Genomic DNA, 21,937 nt, shown 5'->3' with positions numbered 1-21,937 from the left:
GATGGAGTTGGAGAATATCATGCTAAGTGAAATAAGCCAAACCCAAAAAAACCAAGGACAAATGTTTTTTCTGATATGCAGATGTCAATTCACAATAAGGGGTCAGTGGTAGGAGTGGGGGGAATAAAGAAGAAAAGAGTTACTTTATATTATATAGAGGGCAGTGAAGGATGGGGAAAGGGTATGGGGGAAGGAATGATAGTAGAGTGAAACAGACATTACCTCATGTACATATATGACTGCATGACTGATGTGATGTGATCCCATAATATGTACAATCAGAAAAATGAGAGATTATACTTCATTTATGTATGATCTATTAAAATGCACAAATGCATTCAACCGTCATGTACAACTAACTGGAACAAAAAAAATTAAAAATTATTTAAAAAGGTTAAAAAAAAAGAATAATGGCTTAAATATACCAAGAATAGGGAATACCTGTGCTTTCCTAAAACTCAATTTCACAACTTGGTATATTTGTTTTGTCTTTTTTTTTTTTTTTTTTTTGCGCGGTGCTGGGGATTGAACCCAGGGCCTTGTGCTTGCAAGGCAGGCACTCTACCAACTGAGCTATCTCCCCAGACCAACTTGGTATATTTGTATAGATTGGGAAATGTTAGGATACTAGGAAAAAGAAAACCCCAAATCCTCAAATAAATCAGCTTGAAAAAAAAATGAAAAGATTAAGAGAAACCTAGGCTGGAAGTTCACAGCTGGTATGGTTAAAAAGTGACTGCTGGCATCCAAGTTCCTTTCCCCTGTTTTTCAACTGTACCTAAGATTGTTTCAGGTACATGGTATTCCAGACTGGGGACTAAGGAAAATTGCCCATTCTTTTAGTATGCACACATCTCTACTGTTCACTCCATCAGGCAGAATTCAGCTAAATGGCCTCATACCCACCAGTTACAAGGGAGTCTGAGAAGTAAAGTTTTAAGGTGCATGGGGTTTTTTCTGGATATTTTCCCCCATATAAAATAATGGCTTTTCTATTACTAAGTGAAGAATTTGAGAATGACTACTGAGAGATAAGTAGTAGTCTCTGAAATTTTATTGCCCAGAAATGTTCTGGAATATACATTATTATTGAAAGATGTCTCCATTCTAATGGTGAATTTGGAGATATGAAAAGACACATCAAAAAAATCACTTTATATATCTTTTCACTCACAAAAAATTCAAATGAAAAACAAAACAATGCATTTTACCAACCTTAACATTTTTAGTCCTTTATTTAAACAGCAACTGAATGTATTTGAGCCCACTAAAAGCATCAAAACCAACAGACACAGAAGCAGAAAGTTTATTTACTTAAAACGTTTCATAATTATATTATTGGACAAGACCCAATATCATTTATTTAAAATAATATTCTAAATACTTACAAAAATAAATCAAATATTGCTTCTATATTTCAAGTGTCAAAGTCTTTGCCATAGAAAATAGAAAGGACTTTTTAAAAACTAAACATTACATTTAAGCTACCTCAGGTTTAGTAACTGCACACTATCTTCTTTTATGGTTTGTGCTTTATAAATTTCCAGGCTACTTTGCAATGTACAGGTTTCACATTAAAAATGTAAGAATACAACCGTATACTCACATTTTAACATAGGAATGTTTCTCATTAAATATGCACATAGAGGACCTTACAGTACTATGGCCTAAAAGTCCCCCACCCCAAAGGGCCAGAAGTGTCACTACACAGAAACAGGTGAGGTTGTGGAAGCATTATCTAACATTCAGGTTATCACGACAGTTATCAAAGATGATGACATCTGGGTATGGGATACTCAGGGTAATATTTCTAATAAGACATTCTTAATCTATACTAAATCATTAGTCTCACTCATTGAAAAAATAAACTTCAAATATTTATCAATACATTAGGTTAATCAGTATAAACATCACTGTCATGTGTACATACTTTAAAAAGAGAAAGGAACATTGATCTTAGAACTAATTCTCAAAATTAAAGATCATTTCCAAATTGGTCTATAGTTTTACTTTATAATCACTGGGATATTTAGTTCTTATAACATAGATAAAAGTTGAATATAGCTTCCATAGTATATACAGAGTCAGGCCTCCCTTACAACACAGATGTGTAAAAATCATGATGAAACATTTATAATGCTTTACCACCCACAGGGTGTCATTCTCCCTACATTAACCAGATGTGGAAAAGAATCTCACTTCTGATCAGTTCCTGAATTTCTGTATGATTAATCACAATATAGAACTTTACATTAATCTTATTTATAAATAGTTATATATCAAACATTTTAAATTCTACTTATTAACTACAAAAATGGTAAATCAGAAAATCTGTTTTTTCTGTTAAGAAAAAAGATTCTAGCCTACGTCCTTATTCAGAAATTTCACAAATTATTTAAAATTTCACGTATAATAATTGAAAATTTATTAGTAATTGAACTGGAAAACACTAATCTATTGAGATTGATGTTTTACAACAAATTCCATTAAAAGGGACCTTGAAGAGTTCATAAAATCTCAATTATAAGGAAGTAGAAACACCAAAGGGGCAGATGTTTTCATGACCAAAATATACCAAAAAGCTGTAATACTTAGAAAAGTTTAAATAACATGCTAAAACATTTTTGAAGTCTTATTTCTTTTCACTGAAAGTCACAGGCAAGCAGACACTACAAGAACATACAAAAATGCGAACTATACAATTTCACAGATTAAAAAAAAAAATCAAAATCTAAGAGGTAGTCAACAAAAGTAACCCTGATAAAACAAATATATGGACAGATTCCCTAATCTCAGAGACCTAAATACAGTATGAAATTCTTATATTTTCAGTGATTAAAAAATTATTGACTGAGAATTTAAAGCCAGTTATCTCAATGAAAAATACTGTAGATGGAACAATACTCATATTTAGAAAGAAAAGTTAAGAATAAAACCTAGACCACAGATCTATAGCAATATTTGTGCTTTATAAATTTCCAGACTACTTTGCAATGTATAGCATCAGGTAAGGCCAAATCAGCCTTACCTGATGCTATAAATAAACTTACTGTACTACAGCCATGCCCATTTTGTTTACATGCTTTGTATGGCTTCTTTCACACCAGCATTAAGTACTTGTGACAGAGATCATGTAACCCATTGAACCTGAATTATTTACTAAAGTATTTACTATCTGTCCCTTCACATAAAACTTGCTAATCTCCAGTCTAGAGATACTGCTGATATGTATTTGTTGAACTGCAGTGGAAAGATTAACTCAGTTATCACAACATATGGTATGCAATTATTCCAAATATAAAACATGAGTTACATCACAATTCAATTCCTTGTTACATCTGAAACACTTCTTTTTACTGCTGTGGGCTATATTGTTGTAGTCTATATTTGAACTGCCCAGTATAATACCCACAAGCCACATGTTTGGTTGGAGATGTGGCAGGTATACCAAGAAACTAAACTTCTTATTTTAATTAATTTAAATTGCCACATTTGTCCTGTGGCTATCATGATGAACAACACAAATTTAACAAAACTAATACTCCAAAGTTGTGATTTTTTAAAAATGTGTCCCCACCCCACCAAAAATTAGAAAGGAACATCTCTAAAAATAAGAACTTTGGGCAGAAATGAACTGCATATCATAAGCTCAGTCAAAGACAAATTCCTTCATTGGTAAACAAAATCCAATTACTCCTACATTGTTTTATCACTGATTCACCTCTTTTTAGAAGAGGCAAAACTATTATATTGTGATGCACCTTTTTTAAGAAACCAAAAGCCATAATTTTATGCTTAAAAGCAATAACTATAATTTTCACTAATTACATAAAGTATGTGTCCATTTTATACAAAGTATATTTTTCAGCTTGCTTTTCATCAGAAAGGCACCTATTACAAATGTCAGTCTACTTCCCCCTTAACATTTCAACCAAGCTCTCCAGAAGCCTTGTTTGTAGCCGGTACATGTGAGAATAATGACCTCTTTCATAATCTGCAAATCTTCCAATTAGTCATTTTTACTATGGCAAAGTCTTTTAAATAGTGAACTCTTCCAAACATTATACCTTCCATGGGATGACAAAACATACCCAATTCAATGACAGAATTAGAAGAGAGAAGTAGTAAAGCTTTGGGTATATCAAGTCAAACAAATTACGTTTGTACAGTTCTCCATATGCCTACCTCAAGATTATTTCTACATGAACCAAAAACATAAAACAAATGTAAATGCATTTTTAAATTACACATTACTGATTATATGTTATGAACTAATCAAGAAACTAGTACAAATGAAAACATTAAAATATACAATTTGAAATTATAATAATCTCAAAAGAAAAATGTTTGAGATGTGTGCTTAAATACATCTTCCAATATTCAAATATGCTTCCCAGAGAGATAGCTAATTCTATACTTTGTTTTCAGAGTCAGCTGATAAAATTAATGTGATGCAGTTTGATTTTAAAATAGCTGATTATCAAGCATCTTGACCTTTTTCAATCTGGCAGTTAGCTGAAAGGTATAAAACATTTTAAGGGCACTTCTGTTTATGTTTTCTTTTGCAGTTTAATCAGATGTTGTAGCAGGAACTTTAACAGAGAGATTTCTTCGGGTGTTGGTGATGTGCCGCTGCTGTGCTAAGAAAGACCGTGCAGGAGTACAGACACCAGTGTCTTTGCAAGCACTACCGCCGCTTATAAGCCTGGATTCCATCCCCAGTTTCTGGAATGCTAGACTCTGAGCCAAAACATATATAAATAATATAACTAAATACACACACACACACACACACACCAAAATCTTAATCCTCAAAACAGTCCTAGAAAGCTGGTTTTTCTCATTTTTATAGAAGAAAATAAGGATTCAAAAGCAGATTAATCTGCATATGGTAATGCTAACAAGAAACACAAAACTCAATTTCTCTATTTTTACCCATTAAAATTGAAATCATTAAAAATAGTAGCTTAAAGCCAGGTACAGTGGTGCATATTTGTAATCTCAGCAACTTGAGAGGCTGAGGCAGGATAATCACAAGTTTGAGGCCAGTCTTAGGAACTTAGTGAGGCCCTAGCAATTTAGTAACACCCTGTCACAAAATAAAAAATGTAAAGGGCTAGGGATGTGACTCAGTGATTAAATGTTGCTGAGTTCAATCTTGGAAACCAAACCAAAACAAAATAAACAAAACCCCAGTTGCTTAAAATAACATACTGGAGTTGGGCTTAATTACAACAACAGGAAGAGATTTCAAAGAAAATTTTTGTATTTGGACCCACTCCATCTATAAGTAGACATGCCAAACAGAAAAGCTTACATCAATAATTCTTAAAATAGGGTCTCTGAATATATTAATACATGACAAATTACTATAGTTTGGCTATAGGGTTTACTTTTTTAATAAGAGAAGGTATTACTCTCACTAGACCTCAAAACAACTTTTTTGAACTTAGCAGCATAAATAGTTAATACAAGAAATGTAGTAACTGCTCAACAAATACAGGCTGAAAAATGAAAAACAACAAACTATTTGGTATCTGCACCAATTAGTCATGGAAGAAAAACTAATGCTATGTGGGAAAGCACAACACACATATGTGTGCTATGAACAGAAATTTCCTTGTGTTAAGTTATAGATAATGGGAGAAAATAGCTAAAATAGTGTCCATTCTAGCTGATTAGAATAGCTCAGAAGAAGCTTATGTATCATGAAATGCTACTCTTGGAAACATCCCACCAAGGATGACAAAAATCCATTCATGTATAACATTATTTTTTTTTTTAGAATGGATAGACCATTAATTAAAGAATATTGCTTTGAGAATTTTGCATTACACATCTTTAGAAACCCTTTATGAGTACAAATTAAGTTTCAGCTCGAATAAGGCAATTTAAAAAATATTTGATATTTATGTTGTCCTTAATGTGTGTCAGTTAAAGGTTGATGAGTTATGAAACAATTCAATGAGGTACAACCATCATTTACATAAAAAGAGTATTAGTGAAAAATATCTGCGTGCAGTATGCATGGTCAGAGTAACTTTTGATTCAGTTATATAAACATGTTATGTCCTGGCTAATGGTATAAAATATATTTCTATTGTTCCTGGCCAAAAAAGGTTGATAAACACTGTTTTAAATATCCAATCACTGGCTACGTTTCAACTCACCTTATTATACCAGGCAGAAACAATGAGCTTTTCTTCATAGTCACGAAATTTTGCTACTTTACATTCACTCTGGAAAGAGATATGAGGACAATTAAAATCACAGGAATTGCTCAAAATCACCAAAACCAGAATAATTTCTTCACTATCTCATTGTTGAGAGAATATGAAGAATGCATTTGTGAGGCACATATAGTAGTCAAAGTGTGAAATGAGTCATGCAGAAATGCATTCACAACAACTTTAGGAAGAAGACTTGTGACTAATCTTTATTTCAGAAATTTTACTCAAAGAAACAGTGAATTAAACACATGCACACACACAGACACACACCCCCCCTTAGTGAGTCTCCTGTTGTTGTTCCTTGTATCTTGAGGGAAAAAAGCAACTGGTTTAGTTATCAAAACAGGGCTTCACCTACAGAGGCGTTGAACCAAGGAAAAAGAGGATTCAGTGTTCTAGATTCCCTGTGGTCATTTTTATGTGCTGCTGCAGAGGCTGACATCCTTTTCTTATTACTCTAACAGAGCTAATTTTGTAATTCTGTTGGGCGACAGATATAGGTGGCTCATAAAAAACTAATCCTGAAATACTTGGTTCTTCCTTAAGCAAGACACTCAAGATAAAAAGGAATGTGGGCATGGAGCCTTAAGGTGATACCCTTTGGCTTATACTGTTCCAGGAGCAGACACCCTTGAAATGATGACAGACAGAGCAGTCTCTGCTCTTTACATTATGTTTCTCCTTTCTTCTTTTGCAATGTGTATAGAGATAGATATGCAGAGCAACCTGGGGCCATCATACTTTTGGGAGTCCTATTTCAAACATTAGCATTTGTGTACATTCTCATTGGCTTTCAGTGGGAAGTAAAAGAGAGCCACTGAGATGTCAAAGATTACCTAGTGAAGCCTCACTATTTTTTAGAAGTACAGACTGAGGGCCAGAGAGAAGAGATGATAACTTTAAGATAAATTACCAATGAAGCCTCTGATTTAGGTAATATTTATTGATGTAGATACAGAAACATAAGACATAGTCTTTACCCTCAAGATATCTCAAAATGTGCCAAAAGGAAAACCAATGCTGCTATGCAATGAATTTAAAATACATGGACTCACTACAGAGAGACAACTACCCTTGCCTAAGAAATACAGGGAAACCTTTACAGAGAAAGAAACATTTTAATTGAATCTTGAACACTTAATAGCATTTCTTTAGAAAGATAACCCTTCCCAGTACTTTTCTCAACACACACCATGGTCTGAAGAAGCATTGAGAGCACATGCACATATGCTTAGTATACATTCTGATGTATGAAGGAGAAGGTTAAAGTTAAGCCTTAAAACATATTTCTACCACAGTCCATGCCTACTTATTTAGGAAAAAGGTATCTGAATAGAATGGTTTTCTGAAATATAACATTCTTGATTGGTTTAAAATGAAACCAACTATTCTTTATGAGAATTTCAAGGGCCAGGATATAAAATTCAACATAGATTTGTCATTATGTATATGTTATTAAAAGGAAGTATATATTGACTTCAAGAATAGCATTAAGTCTCACCACAGTATTAAAAAACTGTTATAAATCATTCTGCAAAACAAATTAGAACATATTCAATTACAAAATCGAGTATACAATTCCATGCTGACATATTTATCCAAGCCTCTAAAAATGTTATAACCACTAGCACTAAAATACCTGTAAATTTTAAAGATTCAGCTAATTAATGAGATCATGTCATTACTAACATAACCTTGTATGATAATAAAAATGGCTCCTTTGTTCAGGGAATTACTGGGATTCTAGGAGTACTTCATTCTCCCAGAAATTCCAACTAATTTTGTGTGGGTTTAGGTGAGAAACGACAACAGATTAGATAAATCTGACTAAGTAAAACACATTATCTTTTTTAAAAGGTAAGCTCAGTTTTTTCTTTTTCTGAGTGAAATCACATCTTCACAATCTGAAAGGAGCATAATAGTGAAGGATAGCCATAAGACTGGCTGTTAAAGAGGGAGAGAGCTAGAGTGGAGCAAATAAAGGCACGTGAACCATTTTATGGGCCAATCTAGTGGGCTAGTGAGATACTGTGTAATAAACATACTTATCGCTAAATAACTACATTTCTAACATTTTGTGAAACTTGGTTATTAATGGAAAATATACGACAGGAATTAATTATCAGAATTCCCCACAGAATAATTAAAAATGAGTGATTATGGAAATTTTACCTCCAGAATCTCAATTCTTCTCTCCTTCTCTGCCAACTGCTTTCTAAGTAGCATTATTTCAGCTGATGCTGGATTTAATTTGGGATCTAAAGTTTTTATTACCTGTTTAATGAAAAAATAATTTATGTTCACTTTCTCTTTCAAGTATTGACAATACAGCAATATTTTCTACAAAATCTCAATGAAAAAGAAAATTGTCCACAAAGTCATCTAGAAGCTAACTATTGCTTGTTTACAATTAAATTATATATTTAAAAAATCCAACATATTTTAGAGGTAAGAAATGGAATAAAAATTCAGCAAAAAAAAAAAAAAAAAAAAAAAAAAAAAAAGAACATCCCTATCCCCAAATCAAATTTTTCATCTCCAAGGCTAGGTACTCAGGGATAGTTACACTTAGCCTTTTTATTCCTTAAACTTTAAGCACTGAAGTCATGAAATAACCTTTTTCATATTTACCTGAATGTGAAAGAAAATCAAAACAAATTCAACAACTACAGAGGAACCTGATGATTTTACAGAGTAAAAAGGAAATTCTTAGCAATAATCTTTTTTACTATTGTTATCTAGTCATATGTAATTCAATATATCAGATAAATATAATTAGACCTGCTGATTTTATCTGCAAACAGTAGTGTCCTCCATTACATTTATGCAAATTACTAATAGTTGGACAGGGAAGACCAGTGGAGTATAAGTAGGAGAATGAGAGAGAGAGAATGAAAGGGAAAGGGAAAGAAATATGGAATGAAGCTAACAAAATCATGTTATATACATATATAAATGTACCAAACAGAATTTCACCTTTATGTGTATGTATAAAGTACCAATCAAAAATAAACAAAGGAATGAACGAAGCTCAGTAAAGGAGAGGAGGGAGAAAAGAAGGAGGGGAGAGAAGAAAAGGGGGAGCAATGGGGATTGAAATCAACTTGTGTGTATAATTTTGTCAAAACAAACCCAAATACTATGTATCATTATAACAGTCTTAATAAAAATAATAAAAAATCATCCCCTAAAATGAAATAAAATATACTTTTACAGAGAGAGAGAGAGAGAGAGAGAGAGAGAGAAGTGTAATCAGAATGTAGCAAAAGGATTCAGTTGAACTATGCAGAGAGTATTCTGTTAGGAAACTAGTTTGGAAAAATTAAGTATAAAGTAAAAGTAAAGTCCACAAGTTTTCAATAACGAGGACATCTGTATTAGGTAATTTTATTAATTCACTCATTCATTTATTTATTGGTACTAGGGACTGAACCCAGGGGCACTTTAACCATTGAGCTAAATCCCCAGTCCTTTTTATTTTTTGAGACAGGGTCTCACTAAGTTGCTGAGGCTGGTCTCAAGCTTGGAATCCTCCTAAAACAGCCTCTGAGTCATGGATTACAGGTGTATTCCACTGTGCCCAGCATAAATCTATTTTTAGAGGACTAAAGTTAATGAGTTAGGGAAATGGCACATATATTTATAGAGAGAAAAGAAAAAGAACAGAAGGCAAGATACCAAATTATTACTAGGGTTCAAAAACCACTTACTGAGTCTTGACATGTGGCAGATATTGTGGGAGAAGTGGATCCAGAAAATTATGAGAGAGACAGTGCTTGCTTTCATGGAGTTCACAACACAAAAGCAAACCACATTAATGGAACGGAATCATAATTAAATTACAACAAAAAATTAATTTATCCGTAAAAAAGTATGGCTGTGATTTTCTCCTATTTTCTGAATTTCCTACAATAAGCATGTGCCATTTTAGCCACTATTTTAATGTTTTCCCTTAAATAGTGTAAGAAGAAAAAAAATCCTTTTATCAAAGCAAGTAACTATCATTGAAATGATATTACTCAGTGATGGCAAGAATAAGATCTTCTTATAATAAGATATTCATTCTCTGTTTTTTTTCAATTACTTATAACCTTTTAGAATGTCATTTAGAAATAAAGTATCTTATCCTTGGGCCAATAATTCCATTTCTAGGAAACAAAGATAATAAACTGAAATAAGGGGGAAACTTTTGGTATAAATATTTGCCTATAGGTTTATTTCTAGTGAAATAAAACAAAAATGAAAACAAAGTGGAAAAAAACCCTATTTCTAATAGTAGGATAATCACTAAACTGATATATCCCACAAAATTAATTTTATTCAGGTATTATTTTAGTTTCAAAGTCAGCTCCTAAAGTATAGTGTTTGTCTTATCCACTGCTATATTCCCAATACTTAGGAGAATAGGTGCTCAATAAATACTAAATTAGATTTACATAACATGAAGAAATGGTTAAGTTTAAAAATATAAATTTCATAAATATACATGTACACATGTGTTATGATTGCTAGTCACAGAGAAAATATGTATAAAAAGGTGCCCTGTTAAGAAAATACATCAAAGTATTAACAGCAGTTGTCTCTGGTGACATTTTAATATTTTATACAATAAACATTTATGCTTTTGTATTACTTTTGTATTGGAAAAAACTGTGGCCAAGAGCAGATGCGTGGTTATCAAGTCTATTTCCTTTTCTTAGCATAGTTGTTTCTATGCCTCCTCAGAAGCTGAGTGTGCCTGAGTTCTGCCACTGAAATGGGAATTCAAGTGATATTTGCTGTTTCCAGGTCTGACCTATTATATATCCCCCATACAATCTATTCCATCTTTACTCATCAACTAGTTGAACAATATCAAGTGAACCTGGGACACACATGTTGAAGGAGGCAGAATGTCTGTCAACTTAGGACTTTGAAAGGGAACGTGGAACAGAGTCCTTTTCCCCTGTCATGACAGGACTTGATGTGATCAGGAAGCAAACTTGTATCATTGTCAAGCCTTGAGATCTTGGGTTAATCTGCTGTTGCTGGTACTACTGACAACTTACTTAGCAAATACCATGAGACTTAAATATAGAAAAGGTAGATCTATTATAACTATTTGAAAGTACCACCATAAAATTCCATTCTTTTATTCAGGAAAACTGAAAATAACACATTAATATTCTCTGAAAGAGAATACTTAATAAGGTATTTATGAAAACAAAAGATTTTATGAAAACGGAACTTACAAACATTTAAGTAAAAGTATGAAACAAGGAAAAAAAGGAATTTAGTCTGGCGATCTTTAGAATAACATTTAACTTTCTAATCTAGATTAAAGGGTAAAACAACTTAAAACAAGTTTAAAAAGCTAACTTTTCACAAAAGGTAAAATAGTGATTTTGCTAAGAGTCTAGCAAATTCTATTCTTAGCAAATGTGCTGAGTCTAACAAATAAACATTCTAGGTTCATCTTACTAAGTGCCAAATACTCCATACAATAGTGTAGTCACACTCCTAATTCTCAACAATCAATATTTAAGCCGTCCCTATTTAAGTCATGTGTTTATTTTTTCTGATGCTAGTCTGACAATATTGAATGAGACTGAAGAGTATAAGGACTGACGTGGAGACACCCTAGGAACTTGTGGGCAAGGCAAAGACTGTGGAGAGCAAAGTGATGATATAGATATAGTAACAGCACATAATCAGAAGAAAGAGGATTAATTAGAGGGGGGATACACAGGATGGATCTCTGAAAGGTAAGTCACTTACATTTCTGGCTTTCTCCAAGTACATTTTATATCTTTCTTCCATTGCTTTCATATCTTCATCTTTCTTCTGAAGAGCAGCTTCAAGTTCACTGATCTTTTGTACTATTAGTGAAAATAAAATGAAACATGACTAATTATTAGGATTTAAAATACTCCACCTTCACATAAGAAATATATTTATCAAACTTATTTTCTAAACACTGGTAAAAGAACTTAAGAGAAAAACCTTATTTCTTCTTCGTAGTGAATTCTTATCTAAAACTTTTTAAACTATAACCAATATAATCCTTGATCATTCATTGTCTATAAGCTATCTTTCTCCTTTATATCAAGCATTTCAATAAGCAAAGACATGTTCCAATTTAAGCACAATGAGAAAATATGGCATTATTTCTATTTGATGTTTTGTAGCTCATTTTAATCTGGCTTGAAATTATTTAATTCATATTTCCATAGTATTAATTTTATTATACTTTATAATGTTTGATACTCCTATATATCAATCAGTTCATTTTATTAGCTTTACCTTGTTTTGCTTTTATTTGATTATATCTTAATGAACTAAGTACTAAAATCATCATGGTTCTTACTTGTAATGTCAGTATCTATACGTTATGCAAAGACTTATGTATGGTTCATGGACCCTTCAACTAAAAAGGGAAAGCCCTTAGATTATTGTCTGCTCCAAATGTTTACAAATACCTACCATTTTGGTTTATATCTGGCTGAAGATCTTCAATAAGCTCTTGTTTCTTCTGTAATTCTTCATGGACCTCTGTTAGTTTTTCCCTAAGAAAGAGGATGCAGCCAGCTGTCAAACAGACCTAAGGATGAAAACTGTTCTCTGCCATGTAACATTTGTTGTCTCTGGGCAAGCCACTCTCTGATCCTTAGTTTCCTCACCTATGAGATGGGAATAATACCTGCCTATTCACAGAGTTTGTCATGAGCAAATAGACTGCCTTAGACATGGTAGGTATCAAAAAGCTAAATATTCTTCCCTTGCCACCCTCACTTTCCAGGGAAGTTAAAAGGAAATATTTCACAGGTTAAACACTCACAAAATCTACTTGTGATAGTTGTATATATAGCTTTTTAAACTCTTCAAATAATGTTAAGAATTTTAAAATGTAGGAGTTTAGGATGGTTGCCAGGCAGGCTGAACTTTTAGCGGGTTTTTCTTTTCACTTTTTGATGAAAAGAAAAATCAGCATCAGTGTGTTGGCCTTTATTCAAATCAGAAAAGGAAAGTAACTTCAGAAACTTTACAACCCTTTCCCCTCTCATATTTGAAATTAAATACTAGGTTTTACTTACATATGAGCTTCCAACTTCTGCTTTAGTTTGCTGGACTATAAAATTAAAAAAAGCTACTGTAAGATGACTATCTTGACAAAGGTAAATTTTCAGACATCTAAATATCTCTTTATCTCCCTTTTGAAGGTATACTATTATGTAAAATTATGAATATTTTTAAAATTTGTATTTCTGGTAATATACTTTTAAAAGAACAAAAAATTTAGGCTTTTTTATATCAAAAGAAAATAGGAAAGGAAAATAGTAAATGAAATAAGGATGAATACATTAACAGAAAGAGAAATGCCATATAATTCTGAACATAATAAATATAGAACTTGGAATTGAAGAAAAATGGAAACTGAATGTGATATACTGAAGAGTATCAAACATTCAAGTATCTAATGAATCATTATCTCAAAATATAATTTTAAGATTTATCTTTATAGTAAAGGTTATCATTATAAATACAAGAAATTTAATATTAATACTAAATGAAGCAAATGGATATTGTTGAAACAATTTAAAACATAAAACTTCCTCTCTTGACAACAGTACTTTAAATTGTAATAGTCATTTCAACTGAATAAAATATATAGTGTAGTATAATGTAGACACCAATAAATTAAAAATGAAAGATGAAGAAATTTAAAATATTTAAAACACTGCAATCCAAAATGAACACCCCCAAATAGATCCCATTTTAAAAGTATTCCCTAATGTGACTTAAAAATATTTGTATTAGAGAGGGTACGATACCGTATATATGCACATATGAGATGCCGCCATGCATGAGACGATTTCTATTTTCCAAGCCCCCAGGGAAAAAAGAGAAAATCATATAAAGTATATAAAAGACAGAAAGGAAACACAACCCTTTCAATCTTCCTTTCCATCTCTACTTACTCTGCAATTTCCTCCCCCAGCAACACAGGAATAATCACTTTAACGTTTTATCTAATCTCAATCAATTGATACCTCTCTAACACACATTCAGTCCTATCTTTTTTGTTATTATTTTTAGTTAAATACATTCTTCTCTCAACATTATTTCCTCTCCACATACAGAGATCAAAATACAGGAAAATTGAAGATAAACTGAAATTTAGGCTAAATTTGAGGTCTTTTAAAGTCCTCTTATCTCTGCCCTCACACTATCTGCCGTCAGTAGACAACGACAAGGCCTATCAGTTTAGGAGGAGGGAAGAAATAAGCATTGATGTCTTTAAGACTGCATTAAGGTTTTTGTCCTTCAAAGATTGGTATGATCCATTTCTTTAATACACTTTGTTTGAAATCATTAGTTTTTTATTATCTCTTTTCTTATTAGGAGGTTTTCTCAATTCTGACTGCCAATTATTCTCATTCAGATTTTTTTTCAGGCCAGGCTCCTTGGAATCCTGGCAGAACTGTTAAGTCCTCAAGTACAGCATGCTCTCAATCAAGAATTATCACAAATTTAGGTATAGCTGTTGAAGTAGGACAGATAGAAATCACATTACAATATATATGATCAATTTATAGGCTACAAGGTGGCAAAATCACTGCATCTGTTATGCAGATATATACGGTATTTGAGGGTACCCTCAATGATAATGGTGGCACTTTCAAACGCAAAATTAATTTGGGCATCAGGAACTGTTAAGGTGAATCCACAAGGAGCAGAATTATTTATAATTTCTAAGTTACTTACACTTTCGCCTTCAGACTTGGAGCCATGTTCTTGTAAAGACTTCTGGAGGTCCTCAATCTGCTGCTGCAATTCTCGGATGCGCTCTTTGCTCAGCCTGTTGTAAGATGAATCATATATTACCTGGTACACAGTAAGCTTTATATAATATTATATGTTTTTATTATTATACTATTTTTTTAGTAATTCATTAGTACCAGATAAGTATCTCATGTTTTAAATACATTATCAGGAATCTAACAACTTATACTCACAGCTAGAGAAACTGAGTATGAGTTTAAGTTACTTGCCCACAAATAAACAGTTAATGAATTGAAACAGAAATGGGATTCAAATCTGATTCTGCAATGTATGTGCCATCTAGTCACCAGACTGCAGAAAGAGCAGGGCTGTCATTTATTCATATGTTAAATGTCCTATCAATTGTGAAGTTACCTAATGAAATTCAAGAATAAGCAACCTAGTTGACCAAATATGCTACAATTAATGGCTCCTCCACATGTTTTACAATATGACTAAAATGCATTCACTTGATTTTTTCAGAGTGAAGCTGCTAGTGGTGACAGACAAAAACCAAATAAACCCAAACTATTTCTAAATAATGCTAATTACTTTATTAACTAGTACAATATTTTCTACTTCTGTGAATCAAGATTTCATGTCTAAGTAACTAAATCACCATGACTTCAGATTAAAAGGAAGCAGTCAGTCACCTTTGCTCGGTTTCCAACTCATTCATCTTGCGGTGCTTCTGCTCTAGCTGCTCCTGTAGCTCTTCAATACGCTCATTCTCAGTACCTTCCTGCTGCAAGCGAAGCATCTTGTTTTCATGTTGTAGTCGAATAAACACCTCCCTGATGTTGAAAAGCAAATTTGTTTTGAAATTTTAAGGTACTAGTCCCTATATTCTTAATTTTAAGAGAGAAAATTCATGTTCATTCAACAGCTATCATTTTAGAATGTGATCAAATATTCTGAAAGTTTTTTTAAAAAATTATGTTTATTAGAAGACCATGCCTCAAAACAAGTAGTAAATTATTATAAGGTACAGTATATTATGCTATATATTTTATTTACATTTTTGTTTTTAATGTGGTGCTGGGGATCAAACCCAGTGCCTCACGCATGCTAGGCAAGCGCAGTAGAGCCACAACCCCAGTCCAATTATTATGCTATATATTTTAAATGATTATTGTACAAATCCCCAAAACACAGTATGAACTAGTTTGCTTTTGTAATTTAAAAACTAGTCACGAAAGAAAATATATGAAAGAAAAGCAGTAGATTTAAGAATCTATAGTTTGTCTACAATTTTTGTTATACTTTTATGATGGCAATCAGTTTTAAATATTTTCTTGAAAAAAACTCTTAAGTATTTACATACACGTTTAAAATGCAAATTTGGTATTAAAACCAAATTTCTATTTGGTATTATACAGAAAAGTAATACTTTCCCATTTACTTCATTTCCAAATCTTATTCTCCCCTGAAACAACTAATTCCAATTAATCCCAATTTTGGTTCTTCTAATTGTCAGTACCATAATTCTAACAAGATCATATGATTCTTTTTTAAATTAACTTTAGCATAATGACTGACTCCTTGCTATGAAACTTAAGTAACTACTTCTCCCAGCACAGGTTTATAACAATGTTAGTTATATCATTTTTTGTCTTCTGATAATTTTTTAACTTTAAATGACATAATACCACCTCCAAAGTTAAAGTGACTTTGTGTTGCATAAATGTTAGTATATTTATTTTTTATGACACAACACATGACCTCATCACCCAGTAAGAGGTTATTTGTAAAATGTATAATATGTTATTGAGCAAGTTTTTGGAAATTTGTTTCTGATACATTTTTAAAATGCTATGGTAGCAACGGTTGTTTAGCAACTATTGATTTAGAAAGTTTGAACAGATAAGACAAATAAATTTTCACTCTTATTTGTTACTTTCAGGTAAATGAAATGAATTCAAGCATTTTCCAAAACAACTGGATGTTAATCATCAAAAAAGTATGTGTTTCTTTCTAGTAAAGTTTGTAAGGAACTTGGAAGTCATGACTATAATCCTAACAAAAAACTGAACAAATTGAAACAACCTTGTACACGTGATGCTAAACAAAAAAGTCAATCACAAAGGTCACATACTGTATAATTCTATGTATATGAAATGTCCATTAAAAATAGGCTTAGATTTGGAAGGAGTCAGGAATGGACAATGACTGCTAAAAGTATGGATCTCTCTGGGGGATAATGAAAATGTTTTAAATTAGATAGTAACAGTGATAATCACAAAATGATAGTGACAACTACAAATATAATAAAATAAACTCACAGAACTACATATTTTAAATGGATAAATTATATCTCAAAATGATTTAAACAAAGAATTGAGTTTGAAGTAATAAGTTCATTGCCACCAAAAAAAGGAAAACTATTGAAAATACAGATTAGTCAAATGTCTACAAGTAAACACAGCAGAAGACAAAGATAAATATTAGATCAACATAAGAAACTGTATCTTGCTTAATTTCTTTTAATTCTCCTAGTATTACTGGTAATTCCTATTTTTTTTTAACCTATGTGAATTTCAATGCCATGTAACAAATTTTTCCAGAATTAAAAAAACAAAAATAATTTCAAAAAAATAAAGACCATGTTATAAAAACTAGAATGTTCTTCTAGTATGTACAATTTTACTTCTGATAAAATTTAAAACTGCTGTGGTAACAATAATAATCTAAATTAGGAAATTTAAATAGATGAGAAACTTGTTTTCAACTTTATAACTCGAGAAATAAAAAGTTTCAAAGGTCAAGTGATTTACAAAAAGAGGAAAGAAAAGAAGAAAATAGGGAAGGAAGAAAGGAAGAAATCACATTTCAAATATTAAGTATGGTCTATCAATCAACATAAATAAATTTACCTATATTCCACTGGCATAATCTCAGCAGCAAGATTCTCAAAACTTTTTGTAGCTGATGCATCTAAACAAAAAACAGATTAATGTTTCAATATTTCAACCATTATAAAAACCTTTATTAAAATCTAACCAAATGTACCTGTTTGGTTTAGGTGATCCTGTTGTACTTGTGAACATCGAAGCTCTTCATTTGTTTCTTTCAGAGTATCTCGCTGCTCTATCAGTCTCTAAGAGAGAATTGTTGATATCAGCAAAATTTAATTCTACCTAGTTCTTTATGCTTGTAACAACTTAAGTGATTCTGATAATTATTAAAGTGATAATTTTAGTGTTTAAGAGGTTCCTTTTCTCTTGGATAAGTGATACACATAATAGCCTTTAAAAAGCATATGGCTTGTAATTTCCCCATCAGATAGTTTAACTTTGAACCAAATGAATGCAATTAAGTAACAGAGTATAAGTATGCAAATACATGGTAGGTAATAAAAAAAGCATGAACTTCGGAGGCAAAAAGACCAGACTCACCACTTCCTAAATATATTAGATATAGAGTTATTTAACTTTTTGACTTTAGTACTTGTATTTTCAAAATGGGAATACCAAAACAAAAATCCTTGCAAGTGTGTTTTCAATACTAAGTGGGACAATCTCAAGTATCACAGATTGGTGTATAAGAGATGCAGAAGACTAGGTATATCTTTTATCATTATTGTGAAATTCTATTAAAAGATGTGATCAGCATCCTACAAGTATGAATTTGTAGGAAAATACCATTTTCAAAGAACAGCAGCTAGTAATTCATGTCACTCTTTTATTTTAGAGCTTACACCAATGATGAACTTTTGAGTTCTGAATAAAAGGATCACAGGGCTCTATAAAGTAAAATTAGGGACAGGTATGAGACTCTATAAATATACTCTTCCATAAATGCAATGCAAACTCTTGAAAATTTGTCTTCATCTACTTTTACAGAGCTCTGGAAATTGGAAACCAAAGACCTACAACATTCTGAGGAATAAGTGAATCCCAAAGAATCAAAGGTTGAATGTTTTCTCTGATATGCAGATACTAATTCACAATAAGGTGGGGGGGTGCCAGGGAAGAAAAGAGGTGTTTTGGATTAGACAGAGCAGAGTGAGGGGGCTGTATGGGGGTAGGAATGATAACAGAACGAATCAGACACATGTGCATATGTGATTATATGATCTGTATAACTCTATATCATGTATAACCAGAAGAATGAGAAGTTATACTCCATTATGTATGATGTGTCAAAATGCATTCTACTGTCCTGTATAACTAATTAGAACAAATAAGAAAAATAAATTTGTTAAGCCTTCATTAGAATGATGAGATTATTGCTTTTTAAACTTGTCTCATCATGATCTCCTCTTCCCAGCTGTGGAGTAGCCTCATAAATCAAAAGCCCCTCTATCACTCTAGCTATGAAAACCAGGTCACTTTAGTGGTCAGAAGAGGCAGACTGGACAGGAAGCTACTCGTTTAAAAAAAAAAAAAATTCCATTATGCTGGATGAAGTGGTGCCTGTCTAATCCTTGTGGCTCTGGAGGCCGAGGCAGGAGGATGGCAAGTTCAAAGACAGCCTTAGCAACTTAGCAAAACCTAAGCAACTTAGCAAGACACTGTCTAAAAACACAAAAAAATTTTTAAAAGGGGGGCTGGGGATGTGGCTCAGTGGCTAAGCAACCCTGGGCTCAATTCCCAGTTCCAAAACCAAACCATCATCCTCAAAACTATCACTATTTGACTCCTGCAGCTCCCAGAAGAAGCTCCATTTACAGGAATTTTCATTATTTGACCCAATTCAGGGTGTGCTTTACAGAAGAGGTGTATTACCCAGGTGTAAATTAAACACAATCCATTGCAACTGTTTATCACCACAGTTACTGAAATTTATGATATCAGGTGGGGATAAATAAGAATCTAGCCAAAAGATTCTAAGATCTGAGTGATATGATGTCTCATAGGAGGCTATGAAAAGCTCTGACATATTTCTGAAGATCTAAAAAGCAAACCATGTGCACATGCCCAGAAAAGACCTGAGAGAGCCCGAATATCTCAGCTCTGAATGAAACTGAAGCCCTATGCAAACAGGACATAAAGGCAAAGGCAGAATTTCAAATTTCATGAGTGAAGATGGTTTTCTTTTTCCTTTTTTAGTTTGTTCAAATTAGTTACACATGATAGTAGAATGCATTTTGACATACTGTACACAAATGATGCACAACTTCTCATTCCTCTGGAGGTACATAGTGCAGAGTCACATTGGTTATGTAATCATATGAAGAAATTTTTCAATACACACACCACATATTTTGACAAAGGCTGAGAAAGTATTGAGTATTGGTTCAAGGCATCTATTGTAATCCCTGACAAGTCATGAACTAGCCACAGCGGTAACTGAGCAGGGATTTCACTGGTTGCACATTACATAGAATACAGATCTTAAAGAATCAGTCAAAAAATATCACTTTAGAAAGACAAAAACAACAGTAATAACAACAAACCCTGAGGTTGGGAGAAATAAGATTTTCAATTTTGAAATACTACATCAAATGTCAGATATTCAATAAAAGTGCCAAGTACACAGAGAAAAAGGAAAACCTCTACACAGAAAAATCAGTCAACTGAAAAAGACAATGAGATGAGCTAGTGGGTGGATACAGTAGACAAAAACCAAGTGAGCTATTATGAATATATACAAAAAACTAAAGCAAACAACATATACAGAATTAAAAGAAATCACAACAATTCACCAAGTAGAGTGTAAACAATTATTTAAAAAATAACAAGAAATTCTGAAGTTTCCAAATTTTGGAGATTCAAGATAGCAGATTAGAGGAAGGCCATAATTCTAGTTGCCCTGTAGCTTGGGATATAAGCAGAGGGAGAACTACTCAGCAAGGTGGGCAAAGAGGAAATTCACTGAAATTCAGTATAAGACAGAGTCTTCTAGAGACTCAGAAATCTGGGTGCACTGAACAAAAACTAATTATGTATACTGGAACAAAATCAGTTTCAACAGTGAAGCCAGTTCACCACACAGAGGAGAGTTAACAAAGAAGAGAAACATGATAGAGAAATATTCCCAGAAAACCCTTAAAGCATAAAAAGCAGGCTGAACTTAGCAGATCCAGAGGCTGCACAGTAAAATGCCATTTAAGAAGTGCTCTGTTTCTCAACTGGCAAGTGAAGAGGTATGGTGGGTAGCCATCTTGAGGAAGTCATACGGCAGCTTGCTGCTGCAGGAGACTGGGAGACCACAGCAAACACTGCCATACTGACCTGGCAAGCACCTAATGTATGGTCTAGGGCACACCCAGCAGAATGTGAGTGAAACAGGCACAGATTGTCCACAGGGGGATTCAAGTCAGAGATATGGACAGAAGTAGTATTCACTTTCCCTTTGAGTCTGGTAGTTTATGTGACCAACTGTAGAGGGTTGGAAAACTAACAAGTGACTGATTACACCCAGGGAATAATCCTGGGAAAGATAGATTCATGCGCAGCATAGTGTCTGAGACCTATGGAGGACTGGCTCCCTTGTCCTGCCAGCAGAATTCTTGGAGGGTTGCTAAGATCCAGATTTCCAGCAGAGACTGGCATCTACCAGCCCTAGGGGTGTGTTGATCTAATCTCTCCAGAGCAGATACACCTAAGGAAGTCCCTGAGGCTTGAATGGAGCTAAGCCCCAGTATCTGGAACTCCCCTCTAGAACTCTGCAGTAGTCCCACCTTCAGAGTACATTGATCTGGTCCATCAGGACATAACTCCAACCCAAAGCACTACCTATTTCATCCTACCTTATACTTCTAAGAAGGGAACTTTAAAGCTATTTCAATCAGCTTCAGTTTTAAGTCACACCAGCAGGCAGCTTGGTGGGCAACACAAAAACAAGAAAGTATGGAAAGAAGGACAGTCAGGCACAGGTGGTGATCATTCACCCTCACAGACAGTTGAACATCTCAGTGGAGACAATTCTTTAATTTTTTCTGCCCCCCCCCTTTTTGTGTG

At 33.0% G+C, this 21,937-nt stretch overlaps 1 protein-coding gene across 2 annotated transcripts in view; it reads right to left on the bottom strand.

The window, feature by feature from the left end:
• Positions 1-1,201: 1,201 nt before the first annotated feature.
• HOOK1 (hook microtubule tethering protein 1) overlaps positions 1,202-21,937 on the bottom strand; it is a 71,413-nt gene continuing 50,677 nt past the window's right edge. For both annotated transcript variants that reach the window (XM_079103754.1, XM_079103753.1), the window contains 10 exons: positions 18,042-18,129; positions 17,906-17,966; positions 15,686-15,826; positions 14,976-15,069; positions 13,304-13,338; positions 12,693-12,775; positions 11,988-12,088; positions 8,403-8,504; positions 6,171-6,239; positions 1,202-4,740 (listed from right to left, as the gene is read on the bottom strand). In XM_079103754.1, coding sequence (XP_078959880.1) covers positions 4,570-4,740; positions 6,171-6,239; positions 8,403-8,504; positions 11,988-12,088; positions 12,693-12,775; positions 13,304-13,338; positions 14,976-15,069; positions 15,686-15,826; positions 17,906-17,966; positions 18,042-18,129 — 945 coding nt within the window. In that variant the 3' untranslated portion in view covers positions 1,202-4,569. The remainder of the gene's footprint in view (positions 4,741-6,170; positions 6,240-8,402; positions 8,505-11,987; positions 12,089-12,692; positions 12,776-13,303; positions 13,339-14,975; positions 15,070-15,685; positions 15,827-17,905; positions 17,967-18,041; positions 18,130-21,937) is intronic.

Source organism: Sciurus vulgaris (assembly GCF_902686455.1).
Source record: "Sciurus vulgaris genome assembly, chromosome: 1".
NCBI lineage: Eukaryota > Metazoa > Chordata > Mammalia > Rodentia > Sciuridae > Sciurus > Sciurus vulgaris.
This window is presented reverse-complemented; position numbering and strand designations above follow the sequence as displayed.